We start from the raw sequence: 23,832 nt of genomic DNA on the forward strand, positions 1-23,832 counted from the left end.
CAGTTCTCCATGTGTGCCGGGAGGCCAGCTCAAAAAAGATCATGCATATTCTGCTGTCATGCATGAAGTCCAACTACTCAGAGGCCACAGTACTGGAGAGACCACATGGAGATGCTCCCCTTGGTAGTCCCAGCTGAGCTCAGTCTTCAAGTCGCCAATGCACTGGATATGTGAGTGAAGACACCAACTTGGAAATGGAGCCTCCAGTCCAAGATGTTCCAAATGGCATCTGGTAGTCACTGGAATCGCCCTAGCTATTCTTGTCTTCCCAGCTGAAGCCACAGACATCATGGAGCAGGATGGCTTATAAACAATCCCCATTGTGCACAGTCAGAATTTCTGACCCACTGAAGCCAAAGTGCAATAAATGGATTCCTATTTTATGCCACTGAATATGGAGTGATGTGTTAGGGAGAAATAGATAACTGGAACACCCAGAGAAATAACCTGAGCTCCCTTTCTTCAACTGGGCTTTTTTCAAAGCAGAAATATCCAAAATGTGGGTGCACAGGGGCAAATGATTTGGTTGCTTTTCTCAATTACCTTCTGGCTATTAACCTTGTAAGAGTAGGGGATGGGGGAAAAACTGGAGAGTAAGTGGCTGCATAGTAAAAATATGTGCTGATAGATGTTTAAATACAACTGAAAACTTGACATAATATGTTCCAAAAGTGAAGTTCCTAAATTATTCTTTCGGGCTGAAGAGTTATTAATTTGCAAACTCTATAGTTTTACATTGTTTGGCAATTTAAAATTTCTTGTTGTATTAGCACTATGAGCTCCCAGCCAAGAGTAGTTTCCCTACCACACTTCACTTTGTGAATAAATTCCAAACAGTGCTAATGCATATGACCATATCCATTATAGTTAATATCTGTTATTGCTATTATTATTTTAACCGATCTTTGCATACTTAAAAGAGTTTATTCTATTTAACTGAAAATGATTTGCTAAAGGCAAAAAATGTACCATTGTGTGTGTGTGTTTCTATGAGCTTAAAGGACTTAAAGAATCAATGTTTTTTGTTTTTTCTCAAATAAAGGCCAAAGATTTCACTATTATACGCTTTTATTTTTCCTGAATAAAAACCACAGAATTAATCTCTCTGTCTACTTGAATAATTTTCCTCCCCAGAACTGTTTCTAATAATGTCACCTTCTTTCTGGTTGTTCATTATATACTGGAAAGCTAAGCTGTCCAAACTCCTGTGCAGGTCATGCATAACCAGATATAACCTGAGATCTTGTGCTTTGTCTAATTCCACTTTTCCCATAAGTATGGGTGTCACTGGGAAAAAGAATAAAAATATAAAGAATGTTGCACATTTGTTAGCATAAAACAACTAGCAGTTCTTTTCCATTTTTCTTCCCCCATAGCATCCCCATATTGGTTTACCTATACGAAAACTGTAGTGAATAAAAACCCTTACCAGATCCACACATTTAGAGGAGAATTGAAATTTTCAAGTAAATTTGCATAAGAAAGCAGGAAACTTCATGATATATCAGGAGAGTAACAAGAAAGAATCTCTAACAGTAACAATACTAAATCTCTGCAATTGGAAATAAATCATTTAAGACCAATATTTGGAGAAGCAGAACAAGTTTATTTTAGAACAGAATACATTCAATGTCTTTGAGGATAACAGATGGGTTATGGTTGGAAAATGGGAAGTAACTCAATTTCTGTTGTGTTCCCCCCCTCCCCCCCACCCCCGGGAAGAAGTACAAGGAGCTTTTTAGAAGATGAGGGAGAGAGAATATATACCATGTATTACAAACACTGGAAATAGAAGATGAAGAGAATTTGAGGACAATGTTGGCATGGACAAATAAACAGAGGGGATACCAGCAGATGAAGGTCTAAGTATGGACCTGAGAATATTTCTGTTTCAGAGGGAAAAGGCCCAAGAAGGTGATAAATGTCTGATTATCAATTATAAAGTTATCACGATTTAGACCATTCTTTCATCAGACTAAAAATGCCAGAAACTCTCATCCTGTAAGCTCTGGCCATCTACAGATTTCTTCTAATTGCAGCAATTATGCACTCCCTCATCTTCAGTCTGATTTTTAGAAGTTATTAGAAGATTATTAGTTATTTGTGAGTGGGAGACAGATGATGACTAGGGTCTTAACTGTCTCTGAAACAAAGCTGTCCAGATCTAAATGAGAGAAAAGATGAAAGGCCCAATGGGAACAGTATCAAGTGGGCCAGAGATGAGAAAGAACGGCTTTATAAATGTGAAGGGAACCACTGAGTGAAATCAGACCGTGGAAGTGATTATTTCTGATCATTTATGTGAGGTGGAAAAATCTGTCACAATTTCTTATTCTTGTCACTAGTCTATGTCAGTATGGAACAGCAACATAAATCTCAGATAAAAAGTAAAGCAATTTATTGTTCAGTCACATAAAAGAAATGTGACTAGATTTTTCAGTTTTTAATCTACATTGGGCATCATTCATTTTGGTTGATCTAAATCAGCTCTCAAATATTTTATTTAAGAGATTTTTATTAATCTTTAGTTATTCGGCATTTTGAAATGTATAGAAGATGTTTAAGGCTTTTTTCATATCAATTTCATATAAATTACTTAAATCAAAATGTAACGGTATCTGTGCTTCTAGAAACATATACTGTACTTTCTCCACTAGATGTCTCCAGAGAAATACAAGTAAATACTGTTAATAAGAAATGCTGCTAATAAGCACCCTGTTTAAAAATTTCAGTATTCGGTTCAATTAGGGACAATAGTTACATTGATTACTTAGTAGGAAAGTGAGATTTGTCACTTGATAGGCTTTTAAAGGAAATCAGAGTCTAAATTTAAAAAAGAACGATGGCATGCTACCCACATTTATCACAGAAAACCTTCTATATACTTCCAAATGAATTAATATTAAAGAGACATCATATAATGTTTACTTGGGGGCCAAGTTAGTCATCTCTTTCTCTGAATGTGATTTCATTACCTTTCACGTATCATGGGTTTCCTCCACTGGAGATACATTGGGAGTAAGGCTTCCGAGGAGATATCACTTCTTGTAGGCTTTACACTGTGTCAGCACAAATACCCGAGCCTATATATTGCCCTTTGACTTCTTTAAGTTGGGTGATTTTCAGTTTTATTTTAGCTATATTTTTAGCTATATTTTAGTTAATATTTTATTTTTTTATTTTTTTTTTAAAGATTTTATTTATTTATTTGACAGAGAGAGACAGAGAGAGCACAAGCAGGGGGAGCAACAGAGGGACAGGGAGAAGCAGGCTCCCCGCTGAGCAGGGAGCCCGATGCGGCGCCCGATCCCAGGACCCTGAGATGGTGACCTGAGCTGAAGGCAGAAGCTTAACCACCCAGGTGCCCTATATTTTAGCTAATATTTTAAAGAGGTAGAAAAAAAAATCACAAAATTTAATTTTTGCTTAATTTGAATTCCTTTTACTGTTGGCTTGCCCTCACTTAAAGGAAACAAAGATCACTAGGCCTTTGTCAGAACTTCAGTTTACAGGGCTGCAAACCCTGTCCCAAAAAATGCTAAGACCTCCACTGGCCAAGCACTTGGATGCTGAGACATGCTGCCCCCATGAATGTGTGGCATTAACTTCAAGGCCTTGTCATGTTTTATAATCAAGCTCTATTATCTGTAGTTTACAAATAAGCCAGTAAGAAAGCAGTGATACTCAAGAAATGTTTTTAAGATCCCACAGACGATATATTAAAAAGCAGGAGTTTAGACATGACTTGGGGCAAATAACTACTCTGGATCTTTCAAAACCAAGGAAAAGCCTTTTAAAAAATCTACTCTTGGCTCAGGTATCCAGACTTATTGAATCCATAGACAATGTCCAATCCTAGAGAGTGTAGGCCATGTTGGTTACATGCTAGCGAGAGTAAACATGATATTACAATGACTTCACAGTCTCCAGAGGCTATAAGACTTGCTACAAAGATCCCCTGGATAATTTGCAAACTGCCCATAAATTAGCATCCTGATAGCTAGAAACAAATGTCTCTGTCTTTCAGACACGGTATTTTTCTTTGGTTGCATAAGAAGCCATTTCCTTTTCATTAATGACTTACATTTCCAGGTCAGACTTTACAACCCTGAAGGTCAGATTCAATTGCCAAGATTTCAATCCTCCTCAAAACTGCTAATAAAATTACGTAGCCAACCCAGGGGCAATATCCTTTCATGAAGCAGAAGAATAAGGGCCCTGTGTGGGGAGAAAGAATGAGAGAGAGATTGATCCCTGCTGAGTGCTCTGAAAAGAAAGAATGTTGTCCTTCTCAAGCTTTTTCTCTCTTTTCCACATCTTAAACTACCTTTTCTCCCATTCTCTGAAACTATTTTCTTCCCTCACCCTACCCTGCACTGCCAGATAGAGACTAGTGTTCAATTATTAGCCTCCCAGAAGCTAGGATCTTGGCTAAAGCAGTTGTTTGGACTTTGGACCACTCCATAATACCGTATAATATCACACTTCCATCCAGGCTGAGCTTGGCTTTTTTAGTCGCAGTGCTTTCATGTTTTTATATTTACCCTAAAGTTTTCCTTCTCTTGGAATGCTCTCCAACCTCTAAATTTACATGTAGTTTATATGTACAATCTGGCCCTCATTTCAAGATCCTCCTTGATGGCCTTACTTACCCTGAGTGTAAATATTTGCTGAGGGCTAGCATTTGTTGACTTCTATGGGACTTACACAATTTCCAATAAGATGCTCAGGATGGATAGATTTAAGACTCTATTATTTGAAACTCTGAAAAAAAAAAAGATTTCAGAGCCTTTTTAGTATATGAGCATATATCATGCTTTTTATAAAAAGTAAACCTGTATCTCCAGCCAGAAAGGAGCAGTCCTCTTTTGAAATATGAATGTATATTTATTTTTCTTACTCATCTCATACGATTATTTGTCCATTTAGACCACTGAGGGAATCAGTGGTCTAGGTGAATGGATGCCATTGATTCCAATGGTCACAAGGAACAACTTGGTCAAAATCGTTCTTAAAAATAATATATTTTCAATGTCCTGCAGACACTATGAAGAAAGTAGGTAACAGGAAATTACTGATTCTACCTTCATCCCTTTACTTATAATCAAGTCTTTTTGTCATCATTTGGGACTGTGTTTAAAGACATCTTTTAGCCTTGATACACATTATCCAAGTCCATTATCTTTTTCTCTCAATACCTCAGTCCTTCCTCTCCAATCAAACACCATTGTATTTAAGCAGATTTCACCTTCATTACAGAAAAGCTTATAAATAGTTGCAGCTATCTAATAGGAAAAAGGTTGCATTAATAGTAGTGAGCATCCCAGTAAAGAATGAATGACCATTTATAATGGTGTTGTCAGAGACATCTCTGTATTATAAGTTTGATTTATCCTTCTATAATTCCAAAATTCCATTATTATGTCTTAGAAGATAAGTAATCTACATTATAATGTCTAATCAGTCTAGAATTGAAGACTTCTATATAACTATGTTACCAAGAATATTCTAACAGTTAACTTACTGGTATTAAGAAGAACTTATTATCGGGCGCCTGGGTGGCTCAGTCGTTAAGTGTCTGCCTTCGGCTCAGGTCATGATCCCAAGGTCCTGGGATCAAGCCCCACATCGGGCTCCCTGCTCTGCCGGAAGCCTACTTCTAACCCTCTCCCTACTTGTGTTCCTTCTCTCGCTGTGTCTCTCTCTGTCAAATAAATAAATAAATAAGATCTTTAAAAAAAAAAAAGAAGAACTTATTTTCATAAAACAGTCTTTCCATCCTACTCAGTAAACAATTACTGACCACCTAACAATTTACACACATAAGAATAATAAAAACTTATGATATAAAGCAAACCAGTAACATACAGATGCAGTTAGAATAATTCCATTCAAAGATATATAAATGTTAGATAAATCTTCTTCCTGCAAGGGACCAGGGACAGAATTTATCTTTTATGCCCTCTTCTCTCCAGGTCTTCTTTTGAATTCCTCTTTCATTTTCTATACCTTCATACCAAGATTTTCAAATTGAAAGAAGCCTCTGAATCGTATTTCAGAATATTGTCTAATTGTAGGCTTTCTTAATAGACTAGCTGCCAGTTGCAGAATGATTTTGGTGCCTCAAAGCAAAATTCTATAGCAAGTTTAATATAACTCTCCTGATACCTGGAATCATCTCGGGCCAATCCAGCCTCCCCTTAAAGACTTTGCAATTGGAAAACATGGTGAGGAAGTTATCAAATTTCTCTATATTGCCAGTGAGGAAACAATACTGATGTGCCATAACAGAAGGAACGCTTTGCAACAAGACTGGAATTACACTTTTATTTTAGGATAGCGTGCAACTTATGTATTCAAGAAGACTCATTGCAGGTTATCGTTTCAGCTTATTGTTGACATCTGACATTCGGATTTCTTTTTTCTTTTACCCAGTGGTTCTGAACATTTGATGTACCATGTGTGGAGGGGTAAGAGCGCATATTCCCTTGGATCGGAATCGCATGGTGTAACAGTAAGACATTTCGGTTACTCTTGATAAAAATCGGAAGAAGATTTCTGGCAATACTCTTGTTTCTTAATATGTCTTTAATCTATTACAGCTAGATTAGTAATACTTGTTTCCAATAGACGTTGCTTTTGTCCAGTGGTTATGAGATGTGCCGCCTAGACAAGTTCATCATCATGTGAAGTATGTAATGAAAAAACAATAAAGCACAACTGGTTTTTTTTGTCTGCTTCATTTCAAGAGTTAGGAAAACTTGCCAGAAGTTGATTTATGTTAACTCTATCTATTCCTTGATATTTGAAAGGAGGAGTGAAATGGGAAGGATCTCCCCAGTTTAGTAATATTGCAAGGAACATGTGGTCTCTCCTATATTTTTCGTCAGCAATTAGAGTTCTTATTTCATATTTTGTACAAGTTTTAAATCTATCCAACATCTGTTTTTAATCAACAGCCATTACTGTCTTATGATTATCAAACCTAATCTACATTTGCTTTCTGGTGAAAAATAATAACCCTTCAGTTCTGATGTGAACTAAATGTGAGAGATGTGATAAGATCAAACAATGATCTCATTGAGCACAGGGACATATACTCTGCAAGGGATGGATTGCAGAAGAGTCCTTCAAACCCAAACAAAACCATTTTCCATAAGCCCCTCCAAAGTACAAAAGAATAAAACTGAAATATGAACATGCAAAGGGTCAGTTATTAAAGAGGAAAATAAATAATTTAAGAATAAAAATAAATATCTTCTTCAGAATGAGATGTAAAAGAAGCTCAATGTGTTCAGTAAACATCACTAACAAAAGTGGATGTTAGCTGCCAACTTGAAGTTGCTGATGTTTTTTGGAGCGAGCTCAGATTCCCAGGTTATACAGTGCTCCCTCCCACGACTCTGACATGTATATAAACTCTGAGCTCTCCAAAGCCCACTGCCAGTTCTCTTCGTGAACTAACTGCAACGGAGAGACTAAAGATGATTCCTTTCTTACCCATATTTTCTCTACTCTTGCTGGTTGTTGTTAACCCTGCAAACGCCAATGGCCATTATGACAAGATCTTGGCTCATAGCCGAATCAGGGGCCGGGATCAGGGGTAAGTCAGTGGTTAGGTTTTATAAATCTTTTTTTTTTTTTCCTTAGCTTGTTATATGTATAAGTATCTCTAAAGTTCCTTAAATATGCCAGGGTTTTTTTCTACTTATCAAAAAGTAATAAGAAAAAGGAAAAAAGGAGTATTCTGTGATTTGTATATGTGTTTTAAACTAAAAATTACTGTCAAAATAATTTGCACATGATTGCTTTTTCTGAAGCATTATATAATTTTAATCTAATTGATAACATTTAACAGGGCATTTCATTATTATTTCATTTATTTGTATTTTTATTTCCTTCCAAAAATCTGAATGAGGTTTTCAAAATTAAAAATATATGGTTAGGTCTTTCATTATGTAAACTTTGCATTATCTCACATGATGTTAGGGAAATTTTCATTTAAGTTCTGTATGAAAATTAAATAATGATTAATGTTCTTTGAACATTTTAAAGCGTTTAAGCATGCTTTTAAATTCTACATTCTGTAAAATTTGCAAACATAACATATTTCTTGGAATAAATTCAACTACAACTTAGCATTTTTAAAGTTAATAGGCATAATTTAGTAACTTAACCAACCATTTATAATTTTTTTTTTTGAAATGGATCTTGGCACTTCTTCTAATGTCTCAGAAGGATTTTCACAGTGCTCAAAAGTTCCTTTGCTTTACAGTGCAAATAAGACTTCCTATCTCTTTAAGAGAGAAAGACACTTAAAATTCTGGCAGAGGATGTTGCTGATCTACTATTTCCACTCAAAGAAATAGATTTTCCTTTGTGCAGCCATATTATTCAGTTAATTTTAGCACTCATTTACTTCTGTGATTACTTACCTAGAAAATTACAGCATATCGTGTCTTTGGACCTAGTAAAAACCTGTCTCTTTTCCTCTCTTGATTCCTCGTTGTTCCAGAGTCCGTTGTTCCAGACTAGAGTCCAAAATGAGCACATGTTTGGTTTAAAAAGGGTCAGTAGATTGTCTTACTATTAAAAGTAGTAAGAATGAAAACAAAATTAAGTTGAACTTAATGCTGCTTGAATAGTCCTACTAGATTAACTTTTGCAGTCAAATGCTCAACCCCCGAGCTATAGCCCCTAGATTAACTTTTGAAACACCGGTGTTCTCCTTTTAAGGATGTATAATTTCCTCTCTATTTTTCTCTCCCATAGACTTTAGTTTTTCTGATGATTCAATATGCTTGGAACAAGAAGCAGATTTTTGCAAGACTAGAATCACGTCTTTGAAAATTGAGTCCGCATGTTAACTTTTTTTCTGAACCATCTGACCTGAAGCTATGAAAAACTCATTGTCATTAGGAACTAACTTTCTTTTCTTCCTTCTGTATTCCAGCCCAAATGTCTGCGCCCTTCAGCAGATTTTAGGCACCAAAAAGAAATACTTCAGCACTTGTAGGAACTGGTACCAAGGTGCCATCTGTGGAAAGAAAACGTAAGTCTCGTCTTTTTCTTAATGCGCCAGTCCCCACGACGTCTATGTCTTTCCTTGGACATATACACCATTTTAGTTGAAAGTACTCTCCCAAATTGCAAGCTTTAAAACAAAGATTGGATCATAAGTGTGAATAAAGGAATTCTCCCTGCATTTCTCCCTCTGCTGGTGGACTTCTCATGAGCCCTGAATGTTTGTGTCATGGAGGTCCAAAGGAAAAAAATCCCATGGCGATGTATAGAATCAGTGTGTGACTACGTCATTTCTACCCTTGGTTTGGCCCTCTTTTTTGATGAAGATACTTATCACTATGCTTCATTTTATAAAAATGGTTTCCTCAGTTTCCTCATTTTATTAAAAAAAATGAGCCAGAAGAATAAATTGATCTAAAATATCAGGATTTTTGAAGCACTAATTATTGTTTGCCTACACTCATTTGGAAATTATCTGAAATACTCCAGTTTACCTCAAAATTTTCATCGAAGTTTGAAGGAAGAAAGAACTTAAGCTTCATCTCTTCATTTAATCCAGTTATCCCATCCCAAACTACCAGATCCACAGGGGTCCACAAAGGTGATAAAACCGGTCACTACATATACTATTTCAATAGCCAAAAAGACAATTGCGTTTACTTCGTTAGATATTTCACTGATTAACTTAAAATCAGAAAATATTTTTCATTACTTGATAGAACTGTGTATTGATTTAATCTGTCAATAAATGTTGGTAGGAAAATACAATCCTGAGCATATAAAAGTTGGGAATTACCCATGTGGTCCAAGTTCTTCATTTTAAAGTGAAGGAGTTGAGTCATACAGTAAGTTACTATATCAGAAAAATCAGAGATACCATTGCTGGTCAAAAAAACAGTGCTTCCTATTAATTTGGACTCCACTCCCAGTGAAAGATGCCTTGAGAACCAAATATCTGAACGAGAACCTGCTTACTACATCATCATTAAACTTTAGTTACCCTAAATAGGTGGAAGGATTGAGGGATTGTTAAAAACTTATTCCTAATTTAAAATAATGCTGGTATAAATACTAAACATAGCATCACTTAACTTCTTGGAGCCTTTGTTTCTTTACCTGTGATATGTGGATTTCATAGTTACAGAGTTTTTTGGGGTAGAATGATTTGATGAATGTGAAATTGCTAAGTAACTCACAATATCAATTGTCCTTAAATTTAAAGTACTTAAACAAATGGATATGTGTGGGTGGGAAAAGGAGTTGTGACCAGTTGCCTACCTAAAATGCCTAAGATTATCTTTATTTCCAGATAAAAAACATATATTCAATGCATATAACCTTAGCTGGACTCTACTTCTCCATGGTCACTAAATCTAGGACACCACAGAACTTTGCTGCCTATTCCTGTTCATTTGCTTAATAGAGTTTCAACTGATGATACTTTTTGGCCTAGACCTTATTCTTATTAGTTTGCAGACATCTGCTAGACTTGAGAGTCATTCACACAATTACAATGTAAGTCAGTGGTTGCAATGATCTTGGCCATGATGCAGGCTGGGCCCCCGTTGGGAACTCCGAGACTCGGGATTCTCTTCCCTTTGTTCTTCATATTCGTGGTTACCATGAGGCATATTTGGAATGCACACCAACTACATAAGGACTTGCTCTCTGAATTATTCAGGGGATATCTTTATCACATCCTTCCTGGAAGTTAGAAAAGTATGATATAATCTCACTTTAACCATCTAAATATATTAGAGATGCCAAGGCTTGTACAAAGGTTATGCCAACATTCTTTCTTGTTCTCCATTTAAAAAAAAAAAAAATCCTGCTTTGAAGCCTGGCTTTTTACCAGAGACATAACAGTGTCTCCTTTGTTAAATTATATTAGCTTATTTCCCCCGAGTAGCTTAATTTTCACAAACACATTTACATCTGTGCTCTGAAATAAATGTAAATGCTAGATGCTAGTTTCAAATAATCAAATAAATCAATAACATTGACAAGAGGAATGCCTGTTTTGCCATCTGCTTGCAGCTGCTAACGTTTCCAGAGACATCTTTAGGACTTTTTGTTATCAGTTGACAGAAATGTTTGTCTTTTGGTGGAACAGTTGCTTTGCAGATTTGAAGGAAGTAATTATGCAGGTCTGATGTTAAACATGAATTTCCTAAGTTTAAGATATTTCCTACAACATATACTGGCCAAATAGTACAGTATTTTGTATACTTCTTTTCAGCTGGCATTTTTATGAGATTTTAGATAACTAACCAGAAAATGAAGATAAGTTTTCCACTTTCAGAGATGTGCATAGTAATGATTTTTCTTTACTCTTGTTTTGTCCTACTAACCCTGCGGGAAATTTAAGTTTTGTGTAGAATAAATGTTCTCCTGAAAAAACCTACATTTTGTTTCTTAAAATATCAACTCAGATAACCATATTGTTCAACGATCAGCTGAAATTGCATCTGATTGTTTTGGAATTTTATTCCATCTGGTGCACCAATTGTCTACATTAAGGCTAATCTTTGGTTCATATTAGCTTGTGTTACAGAAATTTTTGTTACATTAATTTCCTCTTCTATTCACTCTTTTACTTCAAGTTAGTACTATCAATACGACCAATAAATATGTATCTCAGTTTTTTAAATTGTTTACAATATATGCTAAAGCTAACGTGTAAGCAATTCTGAATCAATCCTTTGGCATCCAAATATTCACATTTATTTATATGGGGATCTAAGTAAATAAATTGTTTCAGGGGCCCTTTTAGGATTTGCATAATTCTCCCATACACTTTCCATATGTTTCTAATACCAAGTATTTTTGAAATTATTTTAAAATTGAAGAACAATTTGAAATTGGCATGTCCCACTTAATTTTGTTCATTTTTTTAATCTATCAACTATCTTTGAGTCAGTTTTCCATGTCAGAAATTTTTTTCTCATTCATCTTTCATATTTTATTGCATACATGTATATGCATAAATAATGTTATGTTGTACTTTTTAAATTGACATCAAGAAAATAGAGAAATAGGAATCTAAGATCACAAACAAGACCACAAATCGTGGATAATCAATTAATAGACCTGGCTTTAATTTGAAAAGCTTATTTACTTTTTAAACTATAGAAGACCATTTCTTTTTTTTTTTTATTTTAAAGATTTTATTTATTTGACAGAGAGAGACACAGCGAGAGAGGGAACACAAGCAAGGGGAGTGGGAGAGGGAGAAGCAGGCTTCCCGCAGAGCAGGGATCCCGATGCGGGGCTTGATCCCAGGACCCTGAGATCATGACCTGAGCCGAAGGCAGACGCTTAACGGCTGAGCCACCCAGGCGCCCCTAGAAGACCATTTCTTAAAGCATTTATAATTCTACTTTTTACAAGCTTTCTTTTATTGTAATTTTTATCATACTAAGAAAAAGTTTTTTATTGTGATCTTTTTCTTAAATATATCCAAATTCTCTCATTCATTCATACTTTTTGAATATGATTATCACAACTAGAAAAAAAACAGAAATAAATAATATCTGAACTAGTCAATGCGTATTTAATTACTAAATTAAAGATAATCAGTCTATAAGTAATTATCTTAAACTGCATGACATGGAATTTATCAATTAAAAATGACAAAATGGTCTGTATTTCCTCTTTACTTATAATATTCCCCCATTTACAATTTTTGTTTTGTACATTCACCTTCATATTTCTATTGAGAGGAAACAAATAAAATTATGTAAAATTTAATTAAAAATACTATTTATGCTAGATTTTGAAGAAGTCCAGAAAATGTCAAATGGAATTTGATAAAATGAAGATCAGGATTATATTTTTAACAAAGTAAGAAATAAAAACAATTATATAGATGATTTTAGGTTACTATTTTCCCACAAAACAGAGTAATTTAAACAAACTTATTTTGGATATATCTTTGTTTGCTGAATTTTCTGGTTCGTTACCTTAATTATACCTTTATATAAATACACTTTGTTAACTTTGAAAAAATAGCACTTTCTTGAATATTGTATTGTAGAAGATTTTAAAGATTGTATTTAATATGATCAAACTCATTGATCATTTAATACGATCATTTAATCATAATTATGATCATAATGATCATAAATATGATCATTTAATATGATCAAATATGATCAAATAGCTCTATTGGCAATTCAAACCTAAAATATTATTTTAGTTAGCAGTGGAATAGCTTTTATTGATTGGAATGGGTTAATGTATTTACTAATGTTTCTAGTTTCTAATAACCTTATACTAATAAACATTTCTATTTATAGTTCACAAAATGATTTTAAAAGCATCCTTTTATTTGAGACTCACAGCTAGCCCGTGAGTAGGTATCATAGCTACCACATCCATGTTAAATAGTTGCAGAAACTGAGACTCAAATTTGTTAAATTACTTGCTCAAGGTCACACATCTACCAAGGACAGAGCTGGGAACCAAACCTCATTCATCTGCCTCAAGATCCTGGAACTTTTCTACAATGTCATGACACTACATAGAGAAATCAAACTAATATAAATAACTTGGTATCAATTCTAGAGTCTCATAAATTATAGCAATAAGTGGCATATTTTTGCTAAGTTTATATGGAAATGAATTCTATGTAGTTCCTCATTTTAATATTAATTTCTTCTGCTATACAGGACTGTGTTATATGAATGTTGCCCTGGTTATATGAGAATGGAAGGAATGAAAGGCTGTCCAGCAGGTAAAATTTCAATTGAAATTTTATGGGAACTTGTCTTGTGTAAGGAAAAAGATTTGAGGTAGCTCAGCTTATAGAAAAGCCAAATGTGTGTGTGTGTGTGCGTGTGTGTGTGTGTATTTAGCACCATGGTCAATCCTAAGATATACCACCATCTTGTGTTAATCATGACTTTGTGTTAATCATGATGACAAAGTATTAAAACATACTGCTCATGCACTAAATGTTGGACCATACAACAGAAGATCGATCATAAATTTATATTAGTTCAACTTTCCTTCAGGAATGAAAATCCTCTCTACAAAATCCATCTTTGAATTTGTCTAGAAACATGGAGTGGACTAGTTGGGAAGGCATAATCTGCTGTAATTGAACAGCTCTGATTTTTAAAACTTCCCTCATATTGAAAATTGGTTTTCTAAATTTGCCAAAAATTTTCTATATTTTCTAAAAATTTTGCCAAAAATCCAGTTCCTCTTTGAAATAACAGCCATTCAGATATTCAACACCAATCATCACATGCTTCCTCTGGCTAACCTCTCTTTCTCAACAGATTTCTCTTCTCTGAGCTAATCACCCCCCCCCCAGTTCTTCTAATATAACATAAACTTTGGGGCCCTCACCATCATGGACACGAATGCATAAAAAGCCTCTAATCCAGTCATCTTCTTTCTGAACATGATCCTAGACTGGTGCCTGTATTCCCTGGGTGTCCCAGCAGCTGAGAGAATAAAATCAAGACAAATACTTCCCTTTTGGGGTCCCCTGAGCTTTGGTTAATGTCATTGGTAACCATGTCTTATCATTAGCTCATAATGAATTTATGATCAATTAAAATTAATTACAGGTCTTCATATCAAGTCAGGCCTTTCTCTAGGATTTATTTTTTCCACTTGGGCATAAGGACATACATGGAGCTCTGTTACCTTTAACTTGTTAATTTTGACTCGTTTTCTTCATCTTTTTGGGGTCTTTTTAAATCCTGATTTTATAATTTATTAATTGTGTCACTTCATCTTTATATATTCACAAATGTAGTAACCATTTCTCCTGCGATATTATCCAAATCATATGAGTTTTCAAATAAGATAGGGTCAAAAGATAAATAAATTAGCTGCATCAACTTTCAGGTTCCCATTCATATATTAATATTTCTTCTGAAGTTCAGGAGAAATATTCTGGAAGCATTAGATACTTCCATCTATTTCCTTCCTGAAATTATGCTGAAAGAAGTAGATCTACATGTTTCTTTCAGAAACCCAAATCTATAAAGATTAATATCCCAGTACCAAACAATATTATGCTATTTAGGAGTTTAAGCCAACATGAAAGAAAATATCACCTTTGCCATCCTCAGTGAGAAGTGAGGAACATCTTTTTTTTTTTCAGTGAATCAAAATATTTACTGATAATTATAATTGAACTCTTACTGACATAGCAGGAGTCACACCTACATACACTAGATGTTAACCAGGGTGATAATTTAAAATTCTTTTTCCCTCAACACACAGGATATATGAAATAATAGTTTCCAACGGTATTTTATTAGTTAGCCCTCGAAAGGCAACTTTTATATAAAATTGATAATTCATAGAATTTTATTGCTAAAATTATCAGTGAAATGTATTGAGGAACTTAGTGTAAAGTTTAAAGGATTGTGAGATAGTATTCGTGAAATATTATCCTAAGTAATTCTTCATTTCTTGCTTGTTGCAGTTTTGCCAATTGACCATGTTTATGGCACTCTGGGCATCGTGGGAACCACCACAACACAGCGCTATTCCGATGTCTCAAGACTGAGAGAAGAGATTGAAGGGAAGGGATCATTCACTTACTTTGCACCGAGTAATGAGGCTTGGGACAACTTGGATTCTGTAATTCATTATTTTTATTAATATCATCATTTTTATTGTTGTTTCATTTTAATTAGTTTATTAACTTGGAAATTAATAGAAATTTTATATCTTTTTTTGTTATACATATATGAGGATACATAAAAGAATGAGTTATTAAGTGTAAGGATGAAAGCATCTTAATACATCCATAAATGGAATAACTCCCCAGCAGGTTCATAGACTGATTAAAAAAAGGCAAACCAAGAGTGGACTGAACTGGTGTTTATCATTATTCTAGTTTACTCCTTTCCTCTTTCCTTTTTGATTGGGAAGAAACATATTGAATTTTAGATGACATATGTAATAGAAAGGTAAGTTAAGAAGCCTAGTGGAATTTAAAATTTATTATAAGACATATTATAAAGATATAATTAATTATTTTTAATTATATGTAAATATACTTGGCTGCTCGGATATTGACATATTTATAAACGTGTATGGATATTTAAATGAAGTATCATAAGCAACGCATTTGATTTTCAGACTTTTTGTGCATAGTCTGTAATACACAAAATTTCCAATCTGTAACACTGGTATATTCCTGCTTTCTACTTGATATGAAGATGAATTGATAATTACTACTAGAGTCAAATAATATTTAGTAAAACTTAGGCGGATTTCTCTAGATATTATCTTGCTACATTAACCGTGTGGTTAATTGCTTGCATTACAGAACTCTCTCTGCTGGTTGTCCTTAACCGCGTCTCTTAACCACCTTTCTAGTTTCTTTTGCTGACTCCTCTTCTTCCTTCACTTGAGAATGAGTCTTATTAAAGTCTCTTCTGGGAATTAGACTTTGCTCTTTATATACACTTCTAATGGCTTCAGCTATCACTTTAGTGCATATAACCATGAAATCTGTTTCTGAAGCTGTTCTCCTTGGAAACTCAGGAGAATATTTCTAATGTCCATTTTAATATTTCTCCTTAGATACACCACTGCATCTTTAAACAAAAAGTTATCTAAAATATGTGCCACTTTCTTTCTCCCCACAAACAATTGCTTTTCTGCTGGCTTTTTTTCCATAATTGGCAGTACCTATCTTCAGTGTTTAGACTTGAAAATGGTGAGTCATCCTGCTTCTGCTCTAATTCTTACAAACTACTGTTAGTCATCGAGGTCTCATGTTTCATCCTCCTCTCTAATTCCCTCATTTTTGCTATGCATTATCACCAGATTAACCTTCCCAAAGCCCAGTCTAATCATTATATTCCAATGCCACAAAAGCTTCAGTGTCCCTTTTTGCCAGTTTACTCAGGCATTAAAGTCTTCCACATTATTGTCCCACATACTTTTCTAAAATTTCTTCTTAATATTATCTAAGAAACATAAAAGTATGTGCTAACCAAATGTACAACACCTGCTCTCCCAACATTCACCCCTGTGTCAGCAACTGGACTTAGAATGATCACTACTATTCCTACCCTATTTACCCTTTAAGGCCTGTCCCCAGGCCTTGAATAGCTGCCTTTCCTTATTTGACCCATAGTGTGATTATAAGTATTTTAATGATGAACTGCAATAAGATAAACTTCTATCATTTCAATTTTTCCTAGGATATCCGGAGAGGCTTGGAGAGCAATGTAAATGTTGAATTATTGAATGCTTTACATAGCCATATGGTTAATAACAGAATGTTGACCAAGGACTTAAAAAATGGCATGATTATTCCTTCAATGTATAACAATTTGGGGCTTTTCATTAACCATTATCCTAATGGGGTAAGTTTCATGAATAAAAAATACATTTCTGAGCAATATCACCTTTAATATTTTCTATACCTTTTATATCATGTTCACAGAAATAGTAAAATATTAGTGAATGTAAGTACTATATTATACTTTTTCCTCACATTTAGAGCATGCAAATTTCTAATTCATTGGCTGACTTCTACTAGAGAATGATTAGGAGGAGGAAATTAAATTCACAGTTGATTGACAGTAGACTTAGATGTCCTTAAAAAAGGACATTTTAGTAGTTGATGTGTTTGAAAAATAATAACCAAAGAAAAAATAGTAAATAAGAATTTATCAAAGAATAATCAGAGAATGGTATTTCTTTATTCTTCCTCTAGCTACTATACTGATTTAGGTTCTTGTGTGTGTAGATAAGAGTCTTTGTGGGAAACTTTCAACAGGGTCATAGGGCTCTTTCAACAAATTTCCAGGGACAAAAAGGGTCAGTGATGAGGCAATAATTGGGAAATCACTGGAATAAAACTGATTATACTTGTGCAATAACTATTTCTCTCTCTCAGAACTTACTTTAGGGCTGATAGACTTTTTCATGTAATTCATTGACCTGCAGTTGAAATAGTTTATGACTATCTCTATAAAGAGAAGAGAAGGGAAAAAAAGCAATAACTCAAATGAAAAAAATGCTTTTTGTATGTTAAGTGTAACTAGATTGGGTTTTCAACTGGTCTTGTTTTCTCTTAGTTTCTTTTTTAGACAGAGCGATATATGTCTTTATCCTCAACATTTACATTTAGAATGTTGGCTTCTTCATGTTACCTCTACTGGTAGATATGAAAAATAGATAATGGTCTTACAGTCTCAGTGGTCAATTGATGGCTCTGATTTCTGCCCTTTGATTTTCCCAAACAATTATAGGTTGTCACTGTTAACTGCGCTCGAATCATCCATGGGAACCAGATTGCAACAAATGGTGTTGTACATGTCATTGACCGTGTCCTTACACAAATTGGTACCTCAATTCAAGACTTCATTGAAGCAGAAGATGACCTCTCATCTTTTAGGGTAAGTACAAGAAATAACAGCAGATTGTCTTGCATCATTGAAATTTCTTTTTCTCTGTCAGAATCTAACAATAAAAATGCTATTTTAAAAATATGGCAGAATTGTAACAAATATGTTTCTTGAAATGAAAAGAGTTTTATTTTACACTGAAGAGGTCATCCCATATGACACAATAATACTTGTGTGGACATGATAGATAGAGAAAGTTTAGTTATGTGCCTATAGTGTATTTACTGCAGTTAGTATGTGTCCATCTCAGTTACATGTACTGTTGGATATTGCTACAGTCACAGAAACATGGGCAGGATTCCAATTCTTACAAACAGGTTTGAGGAAAGTTGGAAAGGACGCAGTTGGTTTTGCCAAAAAATAATATTTTAAAGATCTAACAAAAGCAAACTTCCATAATTTTCTATAGAATCAACTCCCTCATGACAACTTAGGTTAAGTGTATTGTAATTTTCTTTTGGATTTGCAATGTGCAAGCCTCTGAAAAGCACATTTGTGTTTCAGGCAGCTGCTATCACTTCTGATATACTGGAGTCCCTTGGAAGAGATGGTCACTTCACACTCTTTGCTCCCACCAATGAGGCTTTTGAGAAACTTCCACGAGGTGTCCTAGAAAGGATCATGGGAGACAAAGTGGCTTCTGAAGGTACTAAAATGTCCTCTTCTATGAGAAGCTTCCCAGAATTCCAAGAAGAAAAGAAAAATTTTTAAAAAAAGATTAAGTCATGCCAGTATTATCAGCTTTGATAAGCAAAGGCAAAGAAAAACTTTTGTTCTGAGGTGGACCACAAAAATCTTAAAAAAAAAACAAAGTCCTTGAAAGAGTCAGCAGAATAATTGAATAATTAATAATTAATTTAAAAATAAGTATATTATAAAGATCACATTCTTTTTTACTGCTTTCAAGTAAGTAAGTAGCAGGCATTAAAAGGTTGGCCACTGTTGAAAAGAAATAATAGATCATCAAATTTTAATATCATATATGTATTATGTAATGCTTTTAATTCTAAATTTATGCTAAAAGGTATAATTAAGTTGAGAAAATTGCATGGTTCTCTTGGGCTATTACTTAGTTATACACAGAATTGAGCTTCGTTCTAGTTTCCCTTTCTACTTTCAAATAGATTTTACATTGTGAATAGTACATTTAACTTACTCAGCCTCTCCCAAAATACATTTAACCAATTTAAAATGAGAAGTTTTGATGATACAGATATAGATATAATACAGTTGAGGGATAGATACCTTCAGATATCTTCCAAGAAATCATCTTTATTTTGGCTACTCTCCAGATGTTTTCTGTAGGGAATTATTTGTCTTACCCTCCCCCTCTATTAATCTCTTTACAAATCATATGCAGTTATTCTGTTATGAGCAGCTAATGCAAGATGCTTCTTGGGTGTTTAGGAATAGGTATCTCTAATAAATACAGGAACATTCTTCTTGTTTTCACATCTGAAATTACTTTCTTATGATAGTGGGAACTTGCCCTAACACATTTTCTAAGTACTACACAAATCATTTCATGCAACTGAACTTCTCTTCTTACTTCCTACTGAGCTAAGCTATTTCTATTGTATAGTTCTTATATTTAATTGAAAAAGTGTTCCTAGAACATAAACAGAATTTAAAAACCTTCAGTCAATACTTAGGTCTTCTGTGTATTGTATTTCTTAGGAATACTTGGGTCCACAGTGAAACGTCTTTTAAGGGTTAAGTGCAATTTCCCTTGATCTCAAAACTTGCTGCTTTTAATTTGTCCTCCAGCTCTCATGAAGTACCACATTTTGAACACCCTCCAGTGTTCTGAAGCTATCATGGGAGGAGCAGTCTTTGAGACTCTGGAAGGAAACACCATTGAGATAGGATGTGACGGTGACAGCATAACAGTAAATGGAATCAAAATGGTGAACAAAAAAGATATTGTGACAAATAATGGTGTCATCCATTTGATTGATCAGGTCCTAATTCCTGATTCTGGTGAGCAACAGTTTCAGATTCTTCCACCTACTACTGTTTACCAGTTATGATGCCTCAAGACTAAATCCACGAAAAATGAATGAGTAGTATAAGGAAAGGCATGTGAAGCACAAATACAGCCTACTGAACTTAGTACCAAGTAGCCTGTGTAATTATGGGCTCTCCACGCAAGGAACTCCTGCTTTCCAGGGCTTCTAACACTTAATATTTATAAAGGGTCTCACAGTACCACAGTTTTTCTTGAAAATGAAAGGAAAGATATAACCAAATGGTCAGCTTTGGATAACTGAAAGGGCTATGGCACTCAAAACAGAGACAGGAGGTAAGCAATAGAGAATTAAAGACAATGAGAATAAGAAGCCAGAAAAAATATTTTCTTTCTGAAATTCTCTGTGATTATCAACCCCCAAAAAGGAATCTGGAACTCTTACTAGGGAAGGGCAGGATGTCTTATCACATTGTCATTGCAGCAAATAGTTTATAGATAAGAGCCAAGAATTGATTTACTAATTTCAGGATGATGATAATAACAAAGATGACATTGTTGGTATGGTGATGGTTTACTTTACAGCCAAACAAGTTATTGAGCTGGCTGGAAATCAGCAAACCACTTTCACAGACCTCGTGGCCCAGTTAGGCTTGGCATCCGCCCTTCGGCCAGATGGAGAATACACTTTGCTGGCACCTGTGAATAATGCATTTTCAGGTATGTACTGGACACTGTCATTCCTACTCTCCCTCCCCCACCAATCCTCACACAGCTTTTCTCTTCACCATATTGTTTGCATTAAGGAATAACAGACGTTTTACAAGGTGTTGATTATTTATTGGGTACACATCATTAGCACTATATTGTCTCTACTAAAATGTCCTTCATTTCAAAACATTTCATTATAATAGATATTAACCTATAGGGAGTGAAAGTTTGTAATTAAGGGTATTCAGTTATTCTATGAATCTAATCATATTTCCAGCACACATAAGGGATATATTAATAGATCTTAAGAAAAATTAATCTGATTTGTTTATTTAACACCAACATAATATTTAAGAATAAATAGTTTCATTTTTCATCTCAAAATTTGATATAAGATGTCAAATTATAAATAAATAAAAACAAGAGACTGTTTTATTATAACTTTTATATTATGATGTAAACTATTTTATAAGTATTTTATCTAGTAGCTGCTCCTCAAGGATGGTGTTTAGATTAATGTAACCTGCCACTTTTTCCAGAAAAATGATTTCACAAAGACATATTTAAATTGTAAAGCAAAATTTAGTAATTAAAAAGTATTATTTTAAAAATATTTTTCCAAATGCTGAATTGTGATACATAAAATTATTAATAAAAATTCAAATTCCTAGAAATGCTATTATCCCTCTTTGTAATAACTATATTCAGATGTGTTGACATTAACCCACCTTTAGGACAGTGGATGTGTTTTGATTTTCTTTTCAGAAGTAAAGATAAATTTACAAATGATCTGTCAGTAGTATTTCATATGACCAATGTATATCAAAATCTTGGCCAATATTAGAGTTTAATTTTGCCAATGACCACATAAAACTATGTTACAGAGATGGAATCCATTGTTTGAACCCCTTAGAATAATGTTACAGTCATTTGATGGAAGAGCTCACAGAGTTTCTAATTGGTGCATGGAATTCATAGCCTTGAGCATTTAGTTGACTCATATATTTTATGAGTAAAAAATCCATAATATCCATAGTATTAGGGGTTATTCATTTTCATGATTTTCTCTTATCAGGGGGAATTTTAATACTTTCTAAATAATCCTTTTTCTTCATGAATTTATTTATAGATGATACTCTGAGCATGGATCAGCGGCTTCTTAAATTAATTCTGCAGAATCACATATTGAAAGTAAAAGTTGGCCTTAATGAGCTTTACAACGGACAAAAGCTTGAAACCATTGGAGGCAAACAGCTCAGAGTCTTCGTCTATCGTACAGTAAGTGAATCAGAAAAAGATAAAATATCCACATTGGCCTAAATGTCAAATGCAATGTCCTTGTCTGAGAATATTGTTACAACAAATGTTTCCAGAATTTTATTAATGTGGTTTTAGTAATAGTAAATATTCATAGGAAGATCAGGGAACTGAGTAATGTATGAAAAGACTGTGAGGAAAGGATACAAAAAGTGGTGAGTATTAATAATTCAGATAATTTGCATTCATTTAATTATAAATAACTTTCCATTCTAAAGAATTAATTATTTCAATTCTAGAAATCACTGAAACTCCTCTAAAATAAGCTTTTGATTTATGGAGTCCTGTAAGTTTACAAGGTAATTTTTTATAGACATATAAAGATCTCTGAACTCTATAAAATGGTTCTAACATACTTCATCTGAGGGAATATTTCTAGAAAATATTGCTTATGAAAATTACAGTGCAAGTAGTGGTGCTGTTCAATTTCTGTCCAGGCAACAGATGCATCTAGAGCTCAAAGATTTCACAGGAAGTCGAACATTACCTGATACAATACACAGCAGCTGCTCACGATGGTTCCACAATCCCAAGACACACGTTTTACAGGATGCAGAAAATGGGCTGCATATACATATATTTGTTCAAAAACACTATAACAAAATCAATAATGTGACATGATTGATAGAACCTTATAGTTAATATCTACGGAGATCACAAAAGGCACTGAAGTCAGGAAACTTTATGGTTAAAGAGGGTCCTAAAGAGTTAAAGGGTGAAAGTTTCTTAAAGAGGGTGTGGATGAATGGTTCAAACCTGGAGAAGAATGATGAAAAGTATAGACATGGAATTCTACGGAATTTTTGTTATTTGCAGATGAAACTACCTGCCTGACACATAGGATAGCTTAACTAGTAGTAGAAAACCTGATTGAATAAGGAGTGTGAGGTCAGGTAGTGCCCAACCTTAAAAACAGAAGTGAGATGCTATTTCCTCAGGCTGGAGAGGTCAGGAGACCTCTTAGAAGAGTCAATCCATTAACTCAACTATGCATCTACTTCCACATAGGATATTTCAAGTAGGGAAATGGACAGTTGTATCTTTCCCTTCTTTGCTAGGCTGTCTGCATTGAAAATTCATGCATGGTGAGAGGAAGCAAACAAGGAAGAAATGGTGCCATTCACATATTCCGAGAGATCATCAAACCAGCAGAGAAATCCCTCCATGAAAAATTAAAACAAGATAAGCGCTTTAGGTAAGCCTATTGGTTTTATCTCCACAAAAAAAAACAAAAAAACAAAAAAACAAAAACCACCGTGAGAGTTATTGATATAGTTTTGTCTCACAGTTAGTATTCCAAAAGGCATTCAGTATTCAGTATTACTGAAAATAGAATTTAGACTAAGAAGTCCATGCAAATGTTTTCAAAACTGAAATATATTCTTAACACTATTTTGCTTCCTGGTACACCATAATATG

General features: G+C 34.2%; 1 protein-coding gene across 4 annotated transcripts in view; it reads left to right on the top strand.

Moving 5' to 3' along the window:
• The first annotated feature begins 7,247 nt into the window (after positions 1-7,247).
• The window catches only part of POSTN (periostin), a 33,616-nt gene continuing 17,031 nt past the window's right edge, over positions 7,248-23,832 (top strand). For all 4 annotated transcript variants that reach the window (XM_032403128.1, XM_032403130.1, XM_032403127.1 and 1 more), the window contains exons 1-11: positions 7,248-7,603; positions 8,954-9,052; positions 13,695-13,759; positions 15,473-15,630; positions 17,208-17,372; positions 18,264-18,410; positions 18,924-19,065; positions 20,187-20,399; positions 20,971-21,105; positions 22,226-22,374; positions 23,472-23,608. In XM_032403128.1, the coding sequence (XP_032259019.1) occupies positions 7,485-7,603; positions 8,954-9,052; positions 13,695-13,759; positions 15,473-15,630; positions 17,208-17,372; positions 18,264-18,410; positions 18,924-19,065; positions 20,187-20,399; positions 20,971-21,105; positions 22,226-22,374; positions 23,472-23,608 (1,529 nt within the window). In that variant the 5' untranslated portion in view covers positions 7,248-7,484. The remainder of the gene's footprint in view (positions 7,604-8,953; positions 9,053-13,694; positions 13,760-15,472; positions 15,631-17,207; positions 17,373-18,263; positions 18,411-18,923; positions 19,066-20,186; positions 20,400-20,970; positions 21,106-22,225; positions 22,375-23,471; positions 23,609-23,832) is intronic.

Source organism: Phoca vitulina, unplaced genomic scaffold, assembly GCF_004348235.1.
Source record: "Phoca vitulina isolate PV1807 unplaced genomic scaffold, GSC_HSeal_1.0 scaffold5, whole genome shotgun sequence".
In the NCBI taxonomy this organism is placed as follows: domain Eukaryota; kingdom Metazoa; phylum Chordata; class Mammalia; order Carnivora; family Phocidae; genus Phoca; species Phoca vitulina.